The sequence below is a fragment of the Thamnophis elegans genome, chromosome 2, assembly GCF_009769535.1.
Source record: "Thamnophis elegans isolate rThaEle1 chromosome 2, rThaEle1.pri, whole genome shotgun sequence".
NCBI lineage: Eukaryota > Metazoa > Chordata > Lepidosauria > Squamata > Colubridae > Thamnophis > Thamnophis elegans.
Window position 1 is genome coordinate 122687120 of NC_045542.1, and position 27082 is coordinate 122714201.

At 39.4% G+C, this 27082-nt stretch overlaps 1 protein-coding gene across 1 annotated transcript in view; it reads left to right on the top strand.

The window, feature by feature from the left end:
- SRGAP3 (SLIT-ROBO Rho GTPase activating protein 3) overlaps positions 1-27082 on the top strand; it is a 215084-nt gene that overhangs the window by 81749 nt on the left and 106253 nt on the right. Inside the window, exon 2 of the mRNA XM_032211842.1 lies at positions 14407-14602. Within this exon, the coding sequence (XP_032067733.1) occupies positions 14407-14602 (196 nt within the window). The remainder of the gene's footprint in view (positions 1-14406; positions 14603-27082) is intronic.

A 27082-nucleotide genomic window follows, 5' to 3' on the forward strand; every position in this document is an offset into this window, starting at 1 on the left:
TACAATTAGAACTGATGATTTCCTAAATTAGACATTAACAATATGTGTGTGCGCGGGGGAGGGGGGGAGATTCTCTGTGGTTTTGATTTCTAAATTGCAAATAAGAATTCCATATGTTTCATCAGTCTGTTCACGTTATGCTCTGAACATCCAGTGCAGTGTTTTTTTGACAACTTCAAGAAGCTTAAACTTCAACTCCCAGAATTCCCCAATGAGCTGGAGTTGAAGTGCAGGAACCTTAAAATTGCCAAGATTGAGAAATACTGTTCTATTGACTTCTGAACAAGCAAACAAGCAAACAAGCAAATAAACTAAAGCTTACTTCAGATAGATTTTTTTTATCAATACAGGTGAAGGGTAATTAATCAGGAATCTTGTTGCAACATAAATCTCACAGTGTCTTAGGTTACATTATATGTTTATAATTATGGAGTGTTTAAATTTCAAACTGAATCTCAACATTTTTATTAATTTAGATCCCTTTTCCTTTTTGCAAACATTCCCCCCATTTTTTAATTTGGTGCTAAATATGGGACAATCCTTTGTCACATTTTCTTCCTCATGGAAGTGACTACAGAGTAAGGAAGATGTTTATTTACATGAAGGTGACATACACACAAATTAAAAACCAATGATATCAAATTTTATATTAAATTTTATATCAAAATATGCAAATCAGAATTGGTTCAAAAATGACTATTATTTCTCTAGGTCTAGGAGCTAACATCTCCTTTGGAGTGCTGAAAAATTGTAAATCAACTAACTGCACCAGCAGAAGCTGATGTTGGTTGTAAGTGTAGTTGGCGATAAATCTTTTCTTAATGTAGTATCCTGCAACCCAGAGATAGTTGAAACTACAACTTTTTCTCAGAACTACTTTGCATTGCCAGGAAAGAGAGAAATTGTACTATAAAATATTTAAAAGGGCTTAGATTAAAAAAAAAACTGTTTCCAAATTCTGAGGTGTAAATTATTCTCAGTAAAGTTAGCATTTAAAATTACAGTGTGTGGACCTCCACAGTTTTTCACAATTGATTACATTTGGTTACATTTGGTTACATTTAAATACCAGTTTTCCTCATAGTAATGCACTGAATACAGGTAGTCCTTGACTTACAACAGTTCGATACGTGACCATTCAAAGTTACAAACAGCACTGAAAAAGTGACTTATGACAGTTTTTCAGTTACAACCTTTATAGCATCCCCATGATCATGCGATCAAAATTCAAATGCTTGGCAACTGGTTCATACTTATGACCATTGCTGTTTCCCAAGGCCATGCGATCACATTTTACAATCTTTTACAAGCAAAGTCAATGGGGAGTCAGATTCACTTAACAACTGTGTTACTAACTTAACAATTGCAGTGATTCACTTAACAACTGTGGCACGAAAGGTCCTAAAATGTGGCAAAATTCAGTTAATAAATGTCTCACTTGACAACAGAAATGTTGGGCTCAATTATGGTTGTAAATCGAGGACTACCTATACTCTCCTCCCCATTTTTTAACTCTCACAACTTTGTTGAGTGAGTTGAGAGAAGTTGGCTCAAATCCCGCAAAGAATTTCATGGCTCAAATGTCCATTTGAAACAGTGGAATATTGTTGCTTTTGTTGCCTTTTTTAAAAACTGGTTTTAAAAATATATAATGTTTAAATCAGAGGTATCTCCCCCCACCACCACTTCCCAGAAACAGTTTTCTAGGGTAGTTTGAATCTTTTGTGCTCCTTTCTGGCTTGGTTTCCTTCCTCCTCGTCCTTCCTCCCTGCTCCTCCTCCTCCATCTCTTCTTCACTATCTCCCTGCATTTATGTGTGTTCACAGCTGTGCTCTTTTTGGATTCTGAACTAGCACCTCCTTGTTGCAGAGTCCTACAGATTATTAGGAGACTGAAGCATTGCTTGTTGTTTCAACAATAAAATTGTGTGGACTTTACATGAAGAGGATCTGTTTTTGTCTACAATTGCCTACTTGCAAGCCAGTCTGGAGGAAAAAGAGGAAATAAGCTGCTACTCCAGCCAGAGAGTCATTTTGCTCTGGAAGAAAGAGTGCTCTGCATTGTTGTTGTTCTTTTGTCTGGGGAGATTCTCAGTCATGCAGGTCATGATTGTCCCAAAGGTGCTTTTTTCAAGAGGCAACTGGACTTTCTGATTTTTCTTTGAAGATCTTTCACTTCTCATCCAAGAAGCTTCTTCAGCTCTGGCTAGATAGTGGGGGAATTTCTACTACTTGCAGACAGCTGGACATTTGCATTCTTTTAGGGGGTCATTAAGGTCACCTGGAGGTCTATCTGTGTCATCAGGGTTGCCTGAGTGGTGCAAATTGGTGTGGAGCTTTCTTGGAACTGTTGAAAGAACTATGTAGTAGTAGTAGTAGTAGTAGTAGTAGTAGTAGTAGTAGTAGCAGCAGCAGCAGCAGCAGCTGTTTTTTTTTTTTTAAAGATGAGGATATAGTAATTGGTGTGCTGGATCACACCAGAAGTCTGTTTATTTCACAGCCCACTTTGGCCATCAAATGCTTCTCGGGAAGCCCCTACAGACAGAATGCCATTGCTCCTGCATATTGTTCTCTGCAGCAGCTATTTATTTATTTGTTTGTTTGTTTGTTTGTTTATTTATTTACTTATTAGATCTCCCCCCTTTATAAACATAAGTAACTCAGGGCAATAAGCATAATACTCCTTCCTCTCCTGCTGTGGGGAACCAGAGCAACACCCTTGCAAGATGAGTTGGGCTGAGAGAGAGAGTGACTGGCCCAAGGCAGTGGTGGGATTCAAATTTTTTTACTACTGGTTCTGTGAGCATGGCTTGGTGGGCGTGGCAGGGGACGGATACTGTAAAATCTCCATTCCCACCTCAATCCAGGCAAAGGATACTGTAAAATCCCCCCCCTCCAGTGGAAGGTTAGTGCAAAATCCCCATTTCCTCCCGATTAGCTGGGACTCGGGAGGCAGAGAATAGATGGGGTGGAGCCAGTCAGAGGTGGTATTTACCGGTTCCCGGAACAACCCAAAATATCTGCTACCAGTTCTCCAGAACTGGTCAGAACTTGCTGAATACCACCTCTGGCCCAAGATCACCCAGCTGGCTTTCGTGCCTAAGGCTGGGCTAGCATTACTATTAACCCGCTAGCTCCCTTTGGTTGTGAAGATTACACTGACATCTATTATAAGTAGTAACCAATAATAGCGTTATCTTTCCTCTAAGTTATATCTTCTGAATGCAACTAATCATGTTCATTGATGTATCATTCCTTGTTGCTTGGTACATTATGACTCGCTTACCATGGGCTTTTCCTAAGTTAACTTTTGGCCCCTCATTTGGAAGAAAACAACTTCCTTTGTTTTAACGTTGTCTGCGTAATATATCTGGAAATGAACCGATAAGCTGGGCTCAGCAGAAATTCTTTGATTGTTTCCAGAGAAGCTTGGATGGAAACTGCCAATTCTGCCGCCCTTCATTGCCTTTTAATGGCTACATTCTTCAAAACACTGATCTTTTCTCACTTGCAGTTTAGAAATCGCTGCTAAAAAAGGGACTTGAATTACTGAGTACTTGAAGAAAAAGATATTATATTGTTGTTTTTATATCCCTTGGATGACCTACTCTGCAACCTGTTCTTGTGTTAACTTTTCATTGGCCTAGTTTTATATAAAGTGGTAGATGCATCATTGCCTTGATGATGGTTATTAAACACTGGATATTTTCGAGTGGAAATCTCTTGGAAATCATGTCATTTCAAACGCCCAAATACATTAGGGAGCTTTGGAGATAAAAGCTGAATTGCAAACTTAGAGGAAAAGGGCTGTTAGCAATCCTTAGTTTTTTACTCCGTTGGTTAAAGCCAGATCTTTCAAAATAGCTGCTATGCGTGGGGATCTAGGCATGCTTGGAAGTGGATATTATTTTTCAAAGCTTTTTCAACAAATTGGATCCCACTGGATTTTTGGAGGGGAAATATGGCAACTTCCCCTATCATTTTTCATTTGGCTGCTGGCAGAAAAACAAGGAGTGATTGTCAGATGAATCACAGGGCGCCAAACACATATAACTTATATGTGGAAGTTTACAAGTTAAGAAAAAGGGAGTGGGGTTTGCATTAAATGGTTGCCATGTATAATGCTGCTGTTTAGGTTTATACTCTCCCCCATGGCCTATTGGCATTCCATGATTACTGCATTCAACTGTGTTTGATTTCCTGCATTCAGCTACTTTTGCTTCCTCTCCTTAAAGTTTTCCCTCCATCATTAAAAAAATAATCTATAAATTTAGGCTTCTCTTTTTTGCCTCCCCCCCGCATATGCTGTTTTCATTCTCAGATGGTATTTTGGCTAAGTGAAACCCTACTCTTACTTGCAATTTAAAGTAGTCTCAGTATGCTCCATGAACTCCAGATTTTCCATTTAATGATAAGATGCTATCTTTATCTACTCTAGATCTCTCTCCAGATTTTAACCAGCCTTCTCTTACCTTCAATTGGAATTTTAGATTAAAATAGCAATAGCACTTAAACTTTTATACTGCTTTACAACTTTCTCTAAGTGGTTTATAGTGTCAGCATATTGTCCCCCAACAATCTGGGTCCTCATTTTACTGACCTCGGAAGGATGGAAGGCTGAGTCTGAGCCTGGTGAGATTTCAACTGCCAAATTGCAGTCAGCTGGCAGTCAGCAGAAGTACCCTGCAATATTGCATTCTAACTGAGTCACAGTGGCGCAGTGATTAAAGGGCAGTATTGCAGGCTACTTCTGCTGCCTGCTGCTGCCTGCAATTTGGCAATTCAAATCTCATCAGGCCCAAGGTTGATTCAGCCTTCCATTCTTCTGAGGTGTGTAAAATGAGGACCGAAATTGTGGGGGGCAATATTGTTGGGGGCAAAAACACTGTAAACTGGTTAGACAGGGCTGTAAAACACAGTAAAGTGGTATATACGTCTAAGTGCTATTGCTATCCACTATGCGGCCATAGGTAAAAATAGTTTTTCCCTACTTCAAATTCACATAACAGCTACTTATTGTGTATATATATCTATGGAGTTTTGCAGGTTCTTGTGGGAAGCTTAGTCAGGTAGTCAGCCTATGTCTGGATGTTGTCCTATGTCAGTCCTTTGAGACAGACCAGATCCAGGATCAGATTCCCTCCCCCACCCAAAAAAAACCCCTGCAACTCTTATGTGACTGAGACCAGCTGGATAACAGAATTTCAGAAGGTTAAACATGTTTTCCTTCCTTCCCTCTTATATTCAAGACAGTTAAGTTAGAACTAGTCTGAGTTTCTTTCTAATATTTTCTTTCTGTCCTGGGTTTATATAACAGATAACAGATTAACAGAGTTGGAAGGGACCTTATAGGTCATCTAGTTCAACCCCTCGCTCAAGCAGGAGACCCTACACCATTTCTGACAAGTGGCAGTCCAATCTCTTCTCAAAAGTCTCAAGTGATGAAGTTCCCACAACCTCCGATGACAAGCTGTTCCACTGATTGATTATTCTCACTGTCAGAAAGTTCCTCCTTTTTTCTAGGTTGAATCTCTCCTTGGACAGTTTCCATCCATTATTCCTTGTCTGGCCTTCAGGGGCTTTGGAAAAATCGCTTGACCCCCTCCTCTCTGTGGCAGCCCCTCAAATATTGGAACACTGCTATCATGTCTCCCCTGGTCCTTCTCTTCACTAGACTAGCCATGCCATATCATGTTTTGCTAACTACCATCATATAGTTTCTCCAAGGGTGCCGCCTTAGTTTTATCAGTTTACATGAGGTGTAGTCATAGCTAGCTAACTAGCATCCATTGCTGTCACCACTTTTTCTGTTTGGTCCAGAATATTTAACTGTATCTAAGCCGAGTCATTTTTCTCAAGCCACCTCTCTTTCTCTAGTGGCTCACAACACCCAAGTGTATTTGTTCACTATGGCTCCACTACACTTTTCTCCACTCAAGTGCCAAAAAAATGATAGCTTTACAAAGTCACAAAGTCCAGAATTTAGGAGCCCAAAAAGAACAATGGACACATTTCCAAATATTCCTTATCAATGACTTTCCTTAGCACAAGGTAATCAGTTCAGGTCTTCGGGCTGCTCATAAATTACCACAGCGAAATGTGGCAAAGGAAAAGGAACACAAGATAGAGGCAAATCTGTTCCAAATTGGAATTATGTAAATAAGGAATGGTGCTGGCTGGGGTAGTCATAGCAGCCCCACATTTTCTTTTTATACCATCTTGATTGATGCATGTTTCCCATCAGCAGGTAACTCCAACACAAGGGAAGACAAAAGCCTTGAGGAAAGGGAGGGAGAGGAGTGGGGTGTCTTGGCACACTCAACAATAAAGATCTTCATACAATTGAGGGGACCCTATATGACTAGTGCCAATTTTAATAGTGAAGTTTTGACCTGGCAAGTGACTATCTGCTTTTAGATCTATTCAGCAGTATTTATACTAACAAATGCTATAATGAGATTACTTTTCCTATGCAGAGTTATAATACCCAAAATCAGTAAACCATGTTCATTACAAAGTAAGGGAAAAGGAAAAAAAAAGATGCATTTTTCCAATACTCCTTCTGGGGAGGATGGATGAAGAGGTGAATGTTCCAAAAATGCCTTCTAAATTTCAAGGAAAGAGTGTTCTGGACTGCAGGTGCCTCCACAGAGGAAGAATCAGCCCCAAGAAATCAGCCCAAGAAATGAACTTCATAGAAATGTTAAAATGACTCTTGTTGAGGTTGGCCATAAACACTTGCAAGTCTGTGTTATACAGGTGGTCTTCAACTGAATGACTGCAATCGAGCCCAAAATGTATGTTGTTAAAGAAAATTTGTTAAGTGAGTTTTGCCCCATTTTACGACTTTCCTGGCCACATTTGTTAAGTGAATCACTGCTGTTGTTAAATTAGTAGCACAGTTGTTAAGTGAATCTGGTTTTCCCATTGACTTGCCTAAATGTAGAACCTTGCTTTTTTCACCATTGAAGTACATTTTGTTAGATGTGACAATGACAATGTTTGCTTGTCAGAAGGTCACAAAAGGAGATCATGTGACCCCGGTATATTGCAAACATCAGAAATGTGAGTCCGTTGTTCCAGCATTCAAATGTAAATCATGTAACCATGGAGATGCTGCAACAGTCTTAAGTGTGAGAAATGGTGTTAAGTCCCTTTTTTCAATGTTGTTGTAACTTTGAACGGTCACACATTGTTGTGTGTGACTGTTGTAACTCTGAATAGTCACTATCTGTATCTTCTCCTCAGTGAGTTAGGGACGGAGGTCTGTATTAGCCACTTCCAAATGTTGTCTGGACATTGTGGACTTAACAAAAATGTTTTATCCCTTGTTGCCTTGGCAATGAGTTTTCGTATCCGTGTCAAGGTCATCTCCTTTACTCTCAACAGAACGCCCGCCTGTGAAGGCATCTTAAAGACATTCAGCAATTCTTGGTGCATGTAGTCCCTAATGATCACAATAAGAACAAGGCATAAAGGCAAATTTGATCTGATGATCTCAAGTTCTTAGGACACAGTACATCATAGGTTGCCGGTTGGTTTCTTGGTACAATCTAAGATTCCAATTGTAATCTTTAAAGCTCTTTATCGTTTGTCACCAGGAGTGTCAACTTCAACAAGTGCAGACCTGACCAATTAGATCAACAGAGGGAAACTGTTACTAATTCCACATTATGAGAGGTGCAGGGGGCCCTGAAATGAGAAGTCACTGCTTTTCTGTGACAGGGTCAACACTGTGGAATGGTTTCCTGGTAGAGATCAGGTTCGCCCCCTCTGTGTTCATGTTTCAGAAGCTTTTAAAGATAGAATTGCTCCAAAGAGCCTTTTACTGATTTTTATCATGCCATTTTTATTTTCTGTTTTCATTGTGGCTGATGTTTGGCTAATATTGCATTACTTCTTTTTATAATATCTATGCAATAGATGTTTCACTTGGTTTTTATTAACCTATATAAGCTACTGAACGTCTCTGGATTGTAGCAAAGTAGAAAATAAAGTAAATAAGTAAATTATCATAAATAAACCTCACCAGGTTTATGGGATTGTATTGTATGCATTGATGATGTATAATGAAATGAAATGAAATGATTAAATTAGTGAAACTAATTGAATAAAAGCATTTATTGGGGCAATTTCATAAAACATTTATCCTTGAACTATAAGATCAGTTTTATGAGATTTGGTTAAATCATATTTTTATCTGTTCCTTTTAATTTATAATTGTCAGACAGCTGGCAGACAGCACTGATCTGCAGTATTGAGGGGTAAAGAGAGGAATGTTAGTATAGCAATAGCAATAGCACTTAGACTTACATACCACTTTATAGTATAGTATAGTCTTTATTGTCATTGTACAAAATAAATACAACAAAATTGGTTTTAGCCTCACTGGTACAAAATTATAGCGGAAACAAAAAAAGAAAGAAAAAGAAAGAGTGCTTTACAGCCCTCTCTAAGCAGTTTACAGAGTCAGCATATTGCCCCCAACAATTTGGATCCTCATTTTACCCCCTGGGGAAGGATAGAAGGCTGAATCAACCTTGAGCCTGGTGAGATTTGAACTACCAAATTGCAGTCAGTCGGCAGTCAGCAGAAGTAGCTTGCAGTTCTGCACTCTAACCACTGTGCCACTGAGGCTCATTGTTAGTATGTTAGATTTCTAACAATAAAGGCATTAATTGGCCTTTATCTAACTCTGGGTTAGACAGCATCACCACCAGATGGATTCATAACTGGCTGACCAACTGCACTCAACGTGTAGTCCTCAATGGAACTGCATCTACATGGAAGAAAGTTTGCAGTGAGGTACCCTAAGGCTCTGTTTTAGGCCCAATACTCTTCAACATCTTCATCAGTGATTTGGATAAGGGGATAGATGAGGAACTCATCAAATTTCCAGATGACACCAAGCTGGCAGGAATATCCAGCACGCTGGAAGATATGTTTAAGATACAGAAGGATCTTTACAGACTTGAACATTGGGCGCTATCTACCAAAATGAAATTAAATGGTGAAAAAAGTAAGGTTCTACATTAAGGCAAGAAAAACAAAACACACAGGTACAGTATATATGATACCTTGCTCAATAGTAGTAACTGTGAGAGGAATCTTGGACAATCATTTAAATATGAGCCAGCAGTGTGCAGCAGCTGCCAAAAAAGCCAACACAGTTCTAGGCTGCATAAACAGAGGGATAGAATCAAGATCACAGGAAGTGTTAATACCACTTTATAATGCCTTGGTAAGGCCACACTTGGAATACTGCATCTAGTTTTGGTGGCCACAATGTAAAAAAGATATGGAAACTCTAGAAAGAGTGCAGAGAAGAGCAACAAAGATGATTAGGGAACTGGAGGCTAAAACATATAAAGAATGGTTGCTGGAATTGGGTTTAGTTTAGTTTAGTTTTATTGAACTTGTATGCCGTAGGGTAATGTCTAGTTTGATGAAAAGAAGGACTAGGGGTGACATGATAGCAGTGTTCCAGTATCTCAGGGGCTGCCACAAAGAAGAGGGAGTCAAGCTATTTTTCAAAGCACCTGAGGGTAAGACAAGAAGCAATGGGTGGAAACTAATCAAGGAGAGAAGCAACCGAGAACTAAGGAGAAATTTCCTGACAGAACAATTAATCAGTGGAACAACTTGCCTTCAGAAGTTATTAATTCTCCAATACTGGAAGGTTTAAAGAAGATATTAGATAACAATTTGTCTGAACCTGTGTAGGGTTTCCTGCCTAGGTAGGGGGTTGGACTAGAAGACCTCCAAGGTCCCTTCCAACTGTTATCCTAAATTTGGTTCCTGATGTTTGGTTCTAAATGTATGGGAGGGAATAGAGCAGAAATGAGATGAGAGAAAATAGGAAAAGAGATATTTCCAGTTCACCTAAGCTTGAAGGAGCATGGTGGTTCTTGTAATTAAGCCATAAGCTCCCATCATTTGCTGCAGCTCCTTGATGGGACCATTAATAACTCCCCCTCCTCCCCGCACTGGGAGATGGTGACATCACCAGCTAATCCTTTCAAACTGAAAGTGCCTTAAAATGTGCCTCCAACAGGAAGGTGAACCTAAGCTTGAGATTCAATCTGTTGACTATTTCAGATTAACTTTTACTTGAGTCAAAGTATAGAGATCTGGAAAGTATGAACAGTAAAATTGATATAAAGGTTTAGTTGCTGTTAACACAAGTTGCAAACCATTAGCACATCTGTATGGGATGCTGCTAGACCCAGCACAGTCTGTGCAACATGCATGGCTATTTGATGAAGCAAAATTGAAGCAGGGGTCTTGCAACTTTCAGCACTTAGGACCTGTAAGTGTGTTCTTCCCCTCCAGCACCCTGATCTAAGTGGAAACATAGAAAATTGCTTTCCATACAATGCCTGCAAATTACATAATTTATCTCTTCCACATCTGCTATCCGTGAATGCAATAAAGGCAGAGATGAAAAGCCACTCAGTAGCCATTTCACAGAGGCTGCGGGCTCTTCTACATAGCAGCATTAAAGAGCTTTTATCTAGAGAGGTAGCCAGCGCTAAGAGATGTTGGCTAACCACACTCTGCTGGGAAGCAAAATAAAGGCTCTTTATAGATATTCTTTATTTAAAGATCCCTCCCCTTTTTTAAAAAAAATAATTTTATTTGAAATTATAATTTAATTTATAAATTATGCAATATCTGGAAGCAGAATGCAGTAGTGCAGGCAGCTGTGTGAACTCCTAGAATCGTGTATGCCATACCTCTGCTCCATGAATTACATCTGTTGTCCGTTTGCTTCAAGGTTCAATTGAAAGCACTGATTTTAATCTTTAAAGCCTTTCACGACATGAAATCAACTAATCGTACAGAGTAGGCATCATTGGCCAAGAAACTTCATTTGATGGTCCCAAGAGATATGCCTTCTTTGTGCATCTTATGGAACATTCTTCCCTCCAAATTTACACTAGCTCCATCCCTTTTGGTATCCTGAAAAGCCCTGAGGTCTTGGCTATGTTGTCAGGCCTGGGGTTCCCAAATGACAGGGACCAGCTAAGATGGCTCCATTGTTGAGTTGATCATTTTTATCCTCTTCCTCCTAAGGTTTACATTTTCACTTTTATGTTATTTATTAATAAGGTTCCATATATTTTGTCTATTAATATTTTATATATCTATTTTAACCTTAATCAAATAAATCAACTTTATATTCCTTCTTTTTACTTCTGACAGCTCTAATCTTTTGTCTATTCAAGTAATGTCCTAGAAATTGATTTCTTTTCATTTCTTTTTTTATCTCTTCTCACAAGACCAATCTCTTGTGTAAATTTAAAGTAAATAATTATTCAGATCCTTCTCTTGGTTTATTATTTGTAATTCCTTTTTATTTTTAAAGTGTCAACCAATTTCTTTTGTATATCTAACAACCTTTTTCATGCCATTCTTGGAGTCTGTCATCTACTTTCAGTCACAGCTCCTATGTCTTCCTGGTTAACACTTATTCTTCTTCTACCATTTCTTCTAAAACATCAAGTGGATATAGTATATCCATAGAAGCTAACATTGCTATTGACATAGTTGATAATAATTTCTGATTCTATTTTTCAAAGGTACCGTATACTTCAGTATTTTGAATGTTGTGGTACTTTATGTAATTCTGTAGCTGTTAATCAGATTTATGTATACTTCTTCTTTAGTTAAAAATAAACTAGCCTGGGATGAGTGGTTATAGAATTTGATCAAATCTGTACTTCCCTCTGGCTTCCAATTTCTAAACTTGTTTATCTTTTTTATGTCTTAGAAAAAAAGTCAAAGCAAGTCAACTTTCCCATAGAAAGGTTCTTTATAACCAAGTCCAAAATCTTCTTTCAATTCTCTCCCTTCCTCCCTCCCTCTCTTACAAAGTCCCTCACAGAAAGAATCTTAATTTATCTGAACTCCCAACCTGTTTAACTTTTTTATGATTAAACAACAACCAAAAAATCCATTAGTTTTTTTTACATTCACTTTTAAGCCCTTCAGCTTGTAATTACATTTTTCTTTCATTAAGGCACATTCACCCAGTGTTTTCAGATTTGTTGATCCAAAGGTTCTAATAACTGAGAAGTAGCTAATAGGCAGTTTCCAAATGTGTTTAGAAAAGAATTCAGTATCCTTTTAAAGGTGCCAAGTCCAGTTTAGAAAAATGGCTGTTCCTTTATCTCCAGTGCTCAAAATCTGCTGGAGACGACAGTTTTCTGGTCTCCTTGCAAGGAGTAACTTGTGGGTGATGTTCTGTCTTCTTATTCAGAGAGAGGTTTAAAGAATCTGTTTACTCACTGGCTTTTTACTGCTGCCCCTTCTTTTTTATGGAGCTGTTTTCATTTCTTCCTCTGGAAGAGTGTTTTTTCCATTGTTTTCTTCTGCAACATGATAGTGGATATTGGAAGCCCTATAAACCCAGATGGCTTGATTGCATGGCTTTTATTAATTTTGTAACCCTCTACATCAAAAAAGATGAGGCTGTTTTAATATGCCACACATTCGGAAGACATTTTCCATCACTTCATTCTGCTTTTCAAGGCAATGAAAATGCTTTCTCCCTCTAATTCCACTATGCATACTTCAATCCTAGCCCAATTGTTCTTTTCCTATCAGAGCAGGAAGGGAAGAGTGTCCCTCCATTATTCAGCGTGAATATTTTAATCCAATTGTGTATTTATGTACTTATGTGAAGTCAGTCTGTTTAATTATGTATCCTGCTCATTTGTGCTCATCTGGCCATGCATAATATAAGAGAAAGTGTGAGGTCAGCTTTTGTGCAGATATAGGGAAACATGTTTTGGTATAAAGCTATTACATTTTATGTTATCATTTGTATTTTATTACATATATTGCAACTGGCTATAATGAAAAGCATTGATTTGAACATAGTCATTTTAATGTGTGAGTGGAGAAATTTTTTTTAAAGGAGTTGAAATGAGGCTGGGAAAATCCTACAGAGCACACAGAAATGACAGAAGCGAATGACAAGAGCGAGGCTGAAGCCAGGGATGAGATATGGTTAGGGCAAGACGATCAACAAGGCCAGGCAAAGAATATCAAGAAAGCTGGGAAAGCGATAGGAGGCAATGTTAACAAGGCCCCGTTTCACATATTATGGGAAATGAATGTCAAAACAGAGACAAAGGGAACGTTCTCAGAAGAAAAAGACATGTTTCACAGAAATGTTCTGCAAAGCCTGTTGAAACAGACATCAGGGTCCTGCTTTTGTGATGACCAGTCTGTAGATAAGTAAAGGGACCAGTCAGAAGTAACAGATCCTGCATGAACATGTAATGAACATTATGCATTCAGAGAGGAGATTCCTTTGAGAAGGCTCTAGGACAGTGATGGCTATCATCATCGCACACCGAAAGCATGTGCCCGTGCCCGCACCCATAATGCCTGTGTGACACCCACCTGCGTGTCCCACCCCTGCACATGCACACATGCTCCCCATGCTCTCCCTCCCCCCTGTGCATGTGACCCCTCTGCACCCCATTTTGGACCTAGTAGGCCTCCCTGCAGTCTCCTGGGACCAAACTCGGCCATGGGGGCGTGCCACATCCCCATGCATGTCCCCGCACATGCCCACGCATCTCTTGCATGCAACCCTATCTGCGTATGTGCGGCAGAAACCCAAAAACCAGCTGGGCCAGTTTTTTGTGCTCCAGAGGCTTCAGGGGAGCTCCTGAAGCCTCCAGAGGGCCTCGGGAGGGGGGGGCTCTTTTCGCCCTCCCCAGGCTTCTATAAAGCCTCTGGATCCTAGGGAGGGCAAAAAATGGCTTTAAAAAGGCTGAACTCAGCTGACAGGGCAATGCCTCGCATGCCCTGAAAAATGGCTCTACGTGCCACCTGTGGCACGTGTGCCATAGATTCGCCATCCCAGATATAGGTAGTCTTTGACTTAAAGCCATTCATTTAGTGACAGTTCAAATTACAAAGTCACCAGAAAAAGGGACTTATGATCATTTTTCACACTTACAAACCTTATATCCCCAGGGGCATCTAATCCAAATTCAAGTGCTTGGAAATTGGCACATGTTTGATGGTTGCAATGTCCCAGGGACATATGATCACCTTTGGGAACCTTCTGAGAAACAACATCTATGGGGAAGCCAGAGTCACTTTACAACAGTGATACTAGCCTATCATCTACAGTGATTTACTTAACAACTGTGGCAAGAAAAGTCATAAAATGGGGTAAAACTCACTTAATAACTGTCTTGTTTAGCAATAGCAAGTTTGGGCTCAATTGTGGTCATAAGTTGAGGGCAACCTGTATTTCTATGACTCCTACACTGCAGACTTGATTGTTTTGCTCTGTTTGTGGCATAAAATGAACTAAATTGAATGCAATGTTGTTGCTGTTCCTGGGTATTCATACATTCTTTTTGTTCTCTGATGCTTGCAGAAATTCGTATCCAGTTGGTGGAGCAGTTCAAATGCCTAGAACAACAGTCTGAATCCCGATTGCAACTTTTGCAAGATCTTCAGGAGTTTTTCCGCAGAAAGGCTGAGATTGAGCTGGAATATTCCAGGAATCTGGAAAAATTAGCAGAAAGATTTTCTTCCAAGATTCGTAGCTCCAGAGAACACCATCAATTCAAGTAAGTGGATAGTGCATTTACTGATTTTGGCTTTCCCAGAGGATCGCTTAAGAATGTGCCCTTGGTTGCTATCTCTACATGACAGACTCTTTTATAATATTGCTGGGCATAGAAATGGGAGATTGAACAAAAGAAATTTCAACAATTGATGAAGCTTCTCAGAATATTGGAATGTCTGTATAGCTGGGTAAAAGAAATAAAGGTTAAGGTCCAGTCATTGGTGTTGTTGTTTTGTGATGTCTTCAACAGGACGAAGTAAGGAAACATGGTTGTATTTGATGAAGGATATGTTAGATACTTTATGAGGATATGGTTTGCACAAATTAATCTTACATAATTATTTTTATTAATGTAATTCCTCATAAGGGACGCAGTGGCTCAGTGGCTAAGATGATGAGCTTGTCAATCAGAAAAGTCAGTAATTTCGTGGTTCGAATCCCTAGCGCCGTGCACTCCCATTCCTTGTCCCAGCTTCTGCCAACCTAGCAGTTTGAAAGCATGTAAAAAAATGCAAGTAGAAAAATAGAAACCACCTTTGGTGGGAAGGTAACAGCATTGCGTGCGCCTTCAGCATTTAGTCATACTGGCCATATGACCACGGAGATGTCTTTGGACAGCTCTGGCTCTTTGGCTTTGAAACAGAGATGAGCACTGCCCCCTAGAGTCAGGAACAACTAGCATATACGTGCGAGGGGAACCTTTACCTTTATCTTAATCCCTTCAGTGAAATTTCTCAGTGGAGGTTCTGAATGTATGTTTATATTAACTGGCATAATATTTATTGCAGATGTCTTTATTTTCCAAAGTTGTTTTGTCTTACAGAATCTAGACAGTAATATCCAGGAATGTAAATAGACACTTTTATCTTCCTTTTCATTAGTATTTCAGGATTCTTTTATTAGGTATTCCCTTTGACTTCCAGTTTTAATCTGATGTCTGCTTTGGAAAAGTGTGACTAATATTTTTTTAGTGTGTATCATTTTCTGATGTTATCTTTAAGATTCTGAACTCCAAATGAACTCTAAATGTCCATGTTATAAGAAAAAATAAATTCATACTGTGGATTCTTTTGCAGCTCACTAGTTGAAGTTTTATGTTTCCTTTCCAGCAGTCTTCCTAAAATGCAATTATTGGTTATTTGCTGATCCAAACCATCTTGTACTTCAATGACACCCACCTCAAGTTTCAAATCTTCAACTATGTGATGTTTGGGAAATAGTTCTTAACTCTGTTTTATTCAACTTTGCTCTGAATGTGTTTGTGTTACATTTTTATTGAAATCTCATTCATTCTCTATTGTTCATTTCGTTGGTACTCTGATAACAGAATAACAGAGTTGGAAGAGACATTAGAGATCTTCTAGTCTAGCTTCCTGCTGAAAAGATGCCTTTTTGGAATGGTTAGTTGATGATACAACCTTGCTTATTCCAAATTTAATTGGCTCCAAGTCTCTTTTGAACAGTAGTGCAATGCTAAAATACATAAGCGAAATCAGCATGTCATTATTTATGAAATGTATACTTCTTAGCTAAAGTCACTTATCTTTTTGGTAAGTCCAGCCTTCTATACAATGGAGGCTGTGTGGCACCATCCCCAAAGCAACTGCCATTTTGGGAGCAACCACATTGAATTGTGGCTGTTCCAAAATGGTGCTTGCTTACGGGATAGCACCACATAGCCTCCACTTTACAAGCAGGCTGAGAGGTGTACTGGCTGCTTCCTGAAGGAGATTTACTGATTTACCGAGCTGTGACAGAGATGGGGAGGAGGATGCGGGAGCCAGGAGATGGGAAGCAGACACAAGGTCTGAAGAGACTCATGGGAAGGTGATAGGTAGATGGGATTCGACAGCATTCCTGAAGTCAGTTGGAAGGATAGGTGGAATTCCAAGCACCTAAATTTTGTTCATGTGATTATGGGAGTACTGCAATGGCCATAATTTTGGGCAGGGATAAGTTCCTTTGTTCAATGCCATTGTAAGCTCAAATGGTCATTGAGCAAACAGTTGTAAGTTAAGGACTATCTGCACTGTAGTTTTTACTTATGCTAAATATTAGCTTCTTATGTAAGGAAAGACTATATAGCTGTGATGCCAAGGATGGTTGCAATTTTATAAATCATTCAGTGCTGCATAAAGTGATAATAATTACAGTTGTGTTGAGATTGGTATACGTGAATGTGAAAACTAATATAGTCTGGATGGAAGTAATAAATCATGTTATTTAAAAAAAATATGTTTCTGAATCTCAGGGATTTTACGATGTGTAAGTTTCAACTCCCAGAATTCCCCAGCTGGCTGTGTCCCTGCTGGCACACATTTTCAAGTTGCTAAGGATAAAAAAAAATACTGTCATACTGCAAAAGAGCTATTCAAATGATTGAAATTTTGCCCTTTCTCTAGGCAGACATATTTTCCATTTCCAGTAGGTAGCAACAGATACAAGCTTTCAGAAAGAGGGCAGAATAAAGCATTTTTATGCCTTGCTTGTTTGTTGACTAATGAGAATAATGTTTGTTGACTTCTGGGCAATTGTTAGAGGGTAAAGAGGAAACTGGATACTGGAAAATATAAGTAAAGAATCGGCAGTTTCCATAATGCATTTTCCCTGCTCCTGAGTACTTCTTTGCACACTTTGGAGCCTAGCAAGATTACACTGCTGAAAACTGAAGAACAATAACAATGTAATGGAAGTAATGTGGTGCTTGGTTGGATGTGGCCTCCACCCACTCTTTTTCTGTGCCTCCTGGAGTCTTCCAAGGTCATATTCTTGAAATCTGGCTACAAATTGCCAAATAATGGTAGTATGATGCAAGAGAGGTGGTGTCTGGTTTGGGGCATTATAAACAGATGAAACTGTTGTTTGATTAAGCCAAAAGATCAAGAAGAAGAAAAAACCCAGAAAGACAAAAAACTTGGAGGCACATGTTTTTCTTCCAAGAAATGACATCTGCTGATATAGTAAACATATTAATAAAAGAGAATGTCTATAATTCAGTGTGAAACTGTGAGATCCTTGTTGCTCTCCAAGCTTGGTTGTTTGCTTGTAGATATTTGGTTAACTGACTAGATAACATCATCAGTTAAGTGAATCTGTTAAGCCTTCAATCATGAAGATGATGAATAAGGGATCCAAGTCTGAAAAATCCAGATGTTTACCTATTCCTGGGATAAGCGTGACAAGGTCATTTCAAACAGACCATTTTGTTTACAGGAGGCATCAAGGAGCAATTGTGTCCAATTGGGCTCTTTGCAGTATTTTAGTGCAATGCAGATCCTTAGAGGAAAACTGTCAATTTGGAATCATAGCAATGCCAAGAATAAAACAGTGAAGATGACTGCAGGATGGAACACTGACAGAAAAGTATGTGAGTGGAATTAATCTGGAGATGGATTTGATTTCACTAGCTCAATACATTATTGAGCTTAATAATAAAGGGGAGGTTATTCTCTGCTTAATCAAAAAAGGATAATGATTGGCAACTTCTTCATCTGGGTTATCCTTAATTTGTTTTCTTGGTCAAAATTAAGACTTAGATATAACTTAAGAAGGGCATATTGTTAAAATTTTAGCTTGTCTTTTTATTTAACTATCAACTCAACATGCCCAAAATATCTACTTCCTATTTTCTCTACAAATATAATAACCCTGTGAAGTGAATTGTGCTGAGAGGCCCAAAGTTACCCAGTCAGCTTTTGTGCCTAAGGTGGGACTAGAACTCACAGTCTCCTGGTTTCTAGCCAGCACTTTCTCTAGTAGTCCAAACTGGCACTTAGCCAATACCTTACTTTTAAATGCAATATTCTAACTGGCTTAATAATATTCAGAATCTATACACAATTGATATGATATATAGTATATCTATACAAATATTAGAAAAGAAACAAAGAAAATGAGGAAATATAGTTAAGTAAAAAAATAGAGAAAAAAGATTATGAAGAAGTATTTCTGATTATTTTGTGAATTGTTATAAATGCATTTATATTTTACCCTCCTTTCCCAAGATTACATTATAATTTCTTTCTCCCCCATAAGCTACCCCTTTAATCTTAAATCAGAAGTTTATCTCCCCTCTCTCCCGAAAAATGTCCCTAAAGGTTTCCAGTCACTGATAAATGTAGTCATTCATCTTTATCTAATCAAGCAAGTTAATTTTGTCATCTGTGCTAGTTCAGTTGTTTTTACCAACTATTCCTTCATTGAAGATATTTCACAATCTTTCCATTTCTGTGCATATATCACTCTTGCAACAGTAAAGCTAAAGGAGTCCCTGCGGATTTTATTCCGGTAGTCGTTGCTGACCATAAGGAGCAGTGCTCATCTCCATTTCAAAGTCATTGAGCCAGCACTGTACGAAGTCATTTCAATGGTCATGTTACCAGCATGACATCACGGAGCACTGTTTCCATGCCACCTTAGTGGTACCTAGTTATCTACTTGCATTTGCATGCTTTTGAACTGCTAGGTTGGCAGAAAGATGTATGGGTCTTAGGATTCGAACCTGGGCTGCCAGCTTTCTAACAAGTAGGCCAGAATATTAACTGCTGAGCCCCCCCTCCCGCATCCCAACTTGCAATAGTAATCATATATAAAAATAATCTTCCTCAGCTCTTTTCAAATTGACTGTCCATTAATTCGAGCAAGAAAAGTTTTGGTTTCCGTTAAATGTTTATCTTTAAAATTCTTTATATTATTCTAAGTACTTGAATCCTTTCTAGCATTTTTACAAGTCCATCAGGCATGACGAAATCAGCATTCATGCTGTCCATATTTTCAACATAAATCATAAGTCCCTTTATATGTTCTAGAACATTTGTCTGTAACCATGTAACAACAGGACATCATTTTATAAAAACTCTTTTTAAGTAATAATATAACACAAATTTCAGTGCTTTTAACCACATGAGCTATAAGCCTTTTCTGATGAGCTGCTGCTGCTTTTATTATTATTATTATTACTGCTACTACTATAATTGAAATATAGATAAAATCTGGTCAAATTCCCAGAAATAACATAAGGACTTTTTTTTTGTGCTTATCTAAATGATGTTGGGGGGGGGGGGAGCCAAAATGGTTTTGATTGGACTTTATGGGTGATGGGAAATTCAAGATAAAATTCTAAACAATTCAGTATTTTAAAATAAAACCATACCCAAAGCTGCCTTTTATAAAAGACAGACTATCTAACTGAGCAATGTCTATACTAACTTATTAAAAGGATTAATGTCATTTATAGTTGGGAAAGCCATCAAATCTGACAAGACGGGGAATATCCAGGTGCTTAAAACAATCATTATTTTAGAGGGTTACAATTTATATTGTGCGAGCCAGTTGCCTAAACCTCAGAACTGGTCTTGCTTCTTTTTTTCTATTTGCCCACTGCATATTTTTCTTGCTTGAGAAAGAAAACCATATTTGTGTATATATATTTTCTAAGAGCATTAATAATGAGGTTAGGAGAGGCTAAGATGAAAAGAAAGAAGGGTCCAAAACTTAATGGGCTTGAAATCCTTATGAGACCCATGAAGTTGGTGGCTGTTGTTGCAGTTAAAGAGCAAAGCTAGCTCATTGTGGCTCTTCCATTCATTTTGGCAGCCAGATGGAGCTAAGAGCAACATCTGGTAAATGGATTGAGCAAGCCCCTGGAACATACTGCAAATGTTGAACTAATTATTTCTAAGTCCCCAAACAAAAGCAGCTGGAGGGTGTTGGCTCTTCCAGACTAATGTGTTTGAAGGGCAGGGAAAAGGCATTGAACTATTGTTTGCATCTTGAGTTTTATTTTGTTGTTTTAAAAAGAAATGTAAACATAAACACGCCCTTAATAGTGCTTTTATTCCTTCTTCCTGATCGTTAATTATTGGCGCTGTTTAAATCACAGGCCTGTTCTGAAGCTGGTTTAACCCAAAGTATTTGTGTATTGATATGTTTCTCTAACCTCCTCCTCCTTCATTGCCTGTGAAAGGAAGATATTTTGGATTCAGACGTAATCTTCCAAAGGGCAATAGTTCTAAGGGGCTGGACAAAGATCTGTGGCTTTAAGGAAAAAAGGACAAGAGAATCAATCAGTATTTTAAAAACATAATAGAAGACAGTCCTGCTGGGGTTTTTTTTTTGTTTATTGTCCTTAAAGGGGCTAAATGTTTGAACATGAGAAATCCATCTCATCATTTTGCTTGAGATCATATTATCTCAAATATATTGTTACTGAAGAGAAAGGAAAAGGCAATGACAGAGCAGAACAATTCATGTGGATATTCTTGCCATTGGCTATTTCTTCCTCCATCCATCTCTGCTGTGCTAATGATCTAGGCTTTGTATGGAGGCCTAAGTGCTTTCCTCCCTTGTGACACTCAAAGTGGAGGAGCTAAAGGGAAGTCTGGTTAATTGAAGTTTCTGCATTGCCGCTGCAAATAAGTTTATTATGTTTATTCCAACAATTACTGTTCTGTTGCCTGGTTCTAAAATACTTCCAGGTTAGTTTAAAATATCTTTAAAAATGAAGTGGTCACTTGAAGATTGTGACTGATATTTTAAAAGAAAAGTGTGTAATGAAAGTAGTAGGAGTAAGTAGTAAGGAGTAATAATATATGAGGTTTGCTAGCTTTGAGAATGTTATTTCAGTGAATTGATGTATTTTGAGCACAGTCTAGTCGTACTGAATTCCTGCTACCTTGAGTACATAGGAAAGGTACTTGGAAGAAAAAAACCTTCCCAAATGCTGCTGTGCCCCTCTCTGCTTTGTACTTTCTTACTATAGCTAATAGATGGGAATGATGACTAATCTAGAATGTTTTAACCCAGTCTAGTGTCCTCTAGAGCAGGGGTGTCAAACTTGTGGCCCGGGGGCCGGATGCATTACATGCAGGCCATGCCGCTCTGCAAAGGTAAAAAACATCGTGATACGTCATGTGACACAATCGAGTTTGACGCCCGTGCTCTAGAGTCGAGTTCTCAAGACTCTAAATCATCCTGTGAAGAGAGTGATCTAGAAAATATTAAACACACACACATATATATCCTCTATGCGTAGACTTTTACCTACTTCTTAGCCTGCTGAAATAGACATAGAAAAATATTAGTTTGTCATCTCCTGTTGAGGAAACAAAATACCAGCTTCATGTAGTTTAATTATATACATAAGGAAAGCTGATGGTTGCTTTGCATTACAATTAAGAAAGCTTGCAACTATTATAGAGCCAAGGTGGCGCAGTGGTTAAATGCAGCACTGCAGGCTACTGCTAGATCAGCAGGTCAGCGGTTCAAATCTCACCGGCTCAGGGTTGACTCAGCCTTCCATCCTTCCGAGGTGGGTAAAATGAGGACCCAGATTGTTGGGGGCAATATGCTGACTCTCTGTAAACCGCTTAGAGAGGCCTGAAAGGCCTATGAAGCGGTATATAAGTCTACTGCTATTGCTATTGCTATAGCAAACCAACTAATCAGCCATGGACGCTCTTCTGCATGATCACAAGAATGTGCTCTGCCTATAGTCAGCACTGTATTCTTATGTATAGAATAGATCAACAACCTTTAGCTTGCTGCTTAGATCTAAAATTCATTTTGTTGTATTTTTCTGTAACCTTGATACTCTACAGCATGGTCTCAAGAGGAATTAACTCATACTTGCTTTGACTGTTGAACGTCTTGTGGATTAAGCAGATTAGGGCTAAACTTCCCTAATTTATTGAATATAGTTTGTTTCCTAAAATATTTTGATTTTTATAACATGCCACCTGAGGTCAAAAGCAGAGTTGTTCCTTCATTTTGCTATCCAAGAGTGTCTTCTCTATGATAAAACCCTGATGTAGTAGTGAATTCATGATACTTTCCCTGTTTTCAGAGGCCTCAAAGAGTAGAATGAATGGGAGTAATTGTGCTGCTGTTGAAGCTTCTAAAGTGGTTCATCAATTTTAAATAGAAGTAATATATTATTGAACATAATGGTTTCAAAGGGAAAATGGAATATGAGCTTAACAAAGCTGAATCATTTATTTGCTTTACGCATTAATAATATTTCTTAGCACCCTGCTCATTTGTATCTTTTCTTTCCGTGTTTGAATTCACCAGACTTACTCCAGCATTGGTCACCTTGCATAAGCTTTGAAGGCCAATCCTGACCTACATGTCTGTAGATTATGACTATCAGATCCGGGTTGAAGTCATCTGGACAACCAGTAGATAGCAACAAAGAGTCAATGTTTTTATTATCGCCTAACTTCTGATCTAGTTGATATCTATATTTTTATAGAACAGATCTGACCTACTGGGATAAATAAAGCTAGCTTCTGAAAATCTGGTCTCTGAGTTAATTTACTTTCACCACCAAACCTGTTATTCAATTATTCCCAGATGTTCTTCCAGGGTCCCTCAGCTGAATGAATACTCAAAATAGCTGAATTGTCAAAACCTTAAAATGGCCCATTTTAAAGTAGGTTGGTCAAGATTTGGGAATATTATTTAAATGATTATGGGAATTCCTAATATATTTCGCTATATTTCATTGACTTATACCATTTGGGTAAATATATGATATTATACAGTGTATGTAGTTAAAGCTGTGTGCTCTGAAACCAGAATGTCTTCAGATGTCTTTGCAATGGGATACTGTGAACAGAACATATGCACTGTAGTTCAGCAAAAATGAGGTATGCTAACAGGATCAACACAAAGAATATTATTTGAGGATTCTTGGTATTCCTATAATAAGACTCTATCTGCCTGTTTATCTTATTTGAAAATAAGGGGAACCCAACAAAGAATTATTTCTTAGCATTCTGAGAGGCCTTCAATCACCAGTGATCCAAATATTATACATGCAGAAACTGTGAATGCTTATGGGTAGCAGTTGGATGCAGCTTGAAATAAATTTGGGGTGCTGGCTACAAATATATCAATAGGCTTCCCAGAAGAGCCAAATTCTATCTGGGTAAGAAATAATAAGTAGGGTAAAGATATGTAACCTGAGTACCAGAGGTCAAGTTCTAGAAAGCAGCATAAAAACTATGATTTCAGGAAAAGTACAGCATAAATATATACAGGTGATCCTCAACTTATGACCACAATTGAGCCCAACATTTCTGCTAAGCGAGACATTTATTGAGTTTTGCCCCATTTTATGACATCTTTTGTCACAATTATTAAGTGAATCCCTGCAGTTAAGTTAGTAATTCGGTGGTTAAGTGAAACTGGCTTCTCCAGTGACTTTGCTTGTCAGAAAATCACAGAGGGGACACTGCAAATGTCATAAATATGAATCATTGGCCAAGTGTCTGAATGTGGATCATGCGATGATGGGGATGCTGAAAAGATTGTCAGTGAAAAACAAGTCATAAGTCACTTTTTCCAGTGCTGTTGTAACTCTGATCACTAAACAAAATGCTTGTAGCTGATTTAGTGACCATTCAGTTAGCAACAAAAATTTTGGGCTCAGTTGTGGTTGTAAGTCAAGGCCTACCTATACTTGTGTTGCAGACTAATGCCCATATAAATTTAAGTTTAACTGAGGCCTCCTCCTCCTTGCAGTTTGGTTGATTGATTTCAGGGAGTTGCACTGTACTGATTACTTGAAAACATTCTCTCTCCATGCTGCGAGGCCAGTGACAATTATATAGCCAGTTATTGCGTGGATGTTTTAGACAGGAAAACACATAAATGATTTATAGCAAAAGATGGCAAGAATAAGAGTGAATCTAAAAATATTACATATGATTTTAATTATAATAATAAAAACTAATAAGAACTGAACTTGGAAAGCGCAAATAAAATGAGAGTAAAAAGTGCAAAGAAAGAAAAAGGGGAAAAAAAGGAAATGGTGAAATAAATAAAAAGAAGTATATGAAGAACTAACTTCCAGTCTTCTTTCACAAGTACAAACAATAATGGCAAATATCCAGAACTAAAGGCAAGATACAGAAGGATGAAAAAAACAATGTAATCTACAAAAATCAACTGTAATCATTGCAACCAATTCTAGGTGGGACAAACATCACATCAATTAAAAACCAGGATTCACGAACACCGGCTGACAGTCAAATGCCATGATCCCAAATGTTTAATCTCTACCCACACCAGCACCAACCAGCACCAGTTTGATTGGAGCAACACAAAAATCATTGGCCACACTACCATTTGCCATGCTCGTGAGTTCATCGGAACCTGGCACTCCACAAGAAATTCACTCAATAGACACATTGACCTACGAACCCTCAGAATCCAAATCAACCACACAGCCAACCAGAGACAGCACCGGCCATCAACCAACCCACGCAAAGCTCCCCAACCAGCAGTTCACCTTCCAATGTGAACCTTCCCATCACAAGGCTTTTCACTGATGACTTACACCTGACCCATTACAAGACCCTAACTTGACACACCCATACCTGAAGCTCTTATAAACGCAGAACATTGACAGTGACATCCCCTAAATTCCGCTGAAGTTGTTACCTAGTCTGGTAATGAAATGTTCGAAATAGTCCACAAGCTTGGAGAATGAACCTTCACCCTCAAGTAAAAAAAAAGTTTGGTTCCCCTTGTGAACCTCTCTGAGGACACAGATATCTCTTCTTTCCATAACCTATCCCTTATCTGTAAAGCAACTCCATAAAACATCAACTATCCTCAGTACTTTAGAACAGAGTATCACATTTGGATAATGTTCAGATTTTTAAGGGTGTTATGTTCATAAATGCAGTTAATGGAGAGAAATTTGTACCAAGTTTCAAAGTGTCTTCTTCAATATTTAGGAGAAGAAAGTATAAGAGTGCTGCTTGTGACTTATTTTCCTTCCCTCATTAAATAATAATGCCCTGCTATTAATTTCAAAGTTTTGTGGCAGTCATTGTTTCTCAGCATGACTTCCTTAAAAAGGAATTGTGTTGATAAAATAGGAAAGCCCTAAGCATGCTACTGGGGTACATACATCTGACTTATGATTCAGCAGGCTGTATCATGGTAAATTAGTTGTCTTACATTTTGAAAACATTACTGTTATCATATTGTGTGATGAAATGTAGAGATTTATGATATGGCCTGTTCCTTTTCCACATAAAGGGAGGTGACACGGGGCTGGATCCAGGCGGTTGCTACCGCCTCCCTTCGGGAGGGGGTCTTTCCCCCCACACTCAAAGCGGCGGTGGTGAGATCCCTCCTGAAGAAACCATCTTTGGATCCAGCCGTTCTTAACAATTACCGTCCAGTCTCCAACCTCCCCTTTGTGGAGAAGGTTGTTGAGAAGGTGGTGGCCTTTCAGCTCCAGCTGGCCTTGGAGGAAGCCAGCTATCTTGACCCATTCCAGTCCGGCTTCAGACCTGGCTACAGCACAGAAACCGCTTTCATCGCATTGACCAATGATCTCTGGAGAGCCAGGGATCGAGGCCACGCCTCCATCCTGGTTCTCCTTGACCTCTCAGCGGCTTTCGATACCATCGACCATGGTATCCTTCTGCGACGACTGTGAGAGGTGGGGGTGGGAGGCACTGTTTTGCAATGGTTCTCCTCTTACCTCTCGGACAGGTCGCAGTCGGTGTTAGTCGGGGGGCAGAGATCGAACCCTAGGCCCCTAACATATGGGGTGCCGCAGGGTTCGGTCCTGTCTCCCCTACTTTTCAACATCTACATGAAACCGCTGGGCGAGATCATTCGGCGGCAGGGGATAAAATACCACCAGTATGCGGATGATACCCAGCTGTATCTGTCCGCCCCGTGCCAACTCAATGAAGCGGTGGACGTGATGAACCAGGGACTTGAAGCTGTTAGGGACTGGATGAGGGCTAACAAACTTGTGCTCAACCCGGATAAGACCGAGTGGCTGTTGTGTTTCCCTCCCGCCAATTTGGCAAATATTCCATCTCTCAGGCTGGGGGGTCAAACATTATACCCCTCAGACAGGGTCCTCAACTTGGGAGTCCTCCTGGACCCACAGCTGACCTTTGAACACCATTTGTCAGCTGTGACCAGGGGGGCATTTGCCCAGGTTCGCCTGGTGCACCAGTTGCGCCCCTACCTGAACCGGGTGGCTCTCACAACAGTCACTCGGGCCCTTGTGACCTCTAGGCTGGAGTACTGCAATGTGCTCTACATGGGGCTGCCCTTGAGGAGTATTCGGCGACTTCAGCTAGTCCAGAATGCAGCCGCGCGAGCGATTGTGGGTGCACCTCGCTTCACCCACGTAACACCTATCCTCCGCGAGCTGCGCTGGCTACCTGTCGATCTCCGGATGCGCTTCAAGGTGCTACTTGCCACCTATAAAGCCCTTCATGGTAGTGGATCTGGGTACTTGAGAGACCGCCTACTGCCGATCACCTCCACACGACCCATTAGATCTCATCGTTTAGGCCTCCTCCAAGTTCCATCTGCTGGCCAATGCCGACTGGCCACCACGCGGAGGAGAGCCTTCTCGGTGGTAGCCCTGACCCAATGGAACGATCTCCCCGTGGAGCTTCGTACCCTCACCACCCTCCAGACCTTCCGCACAGCCCTT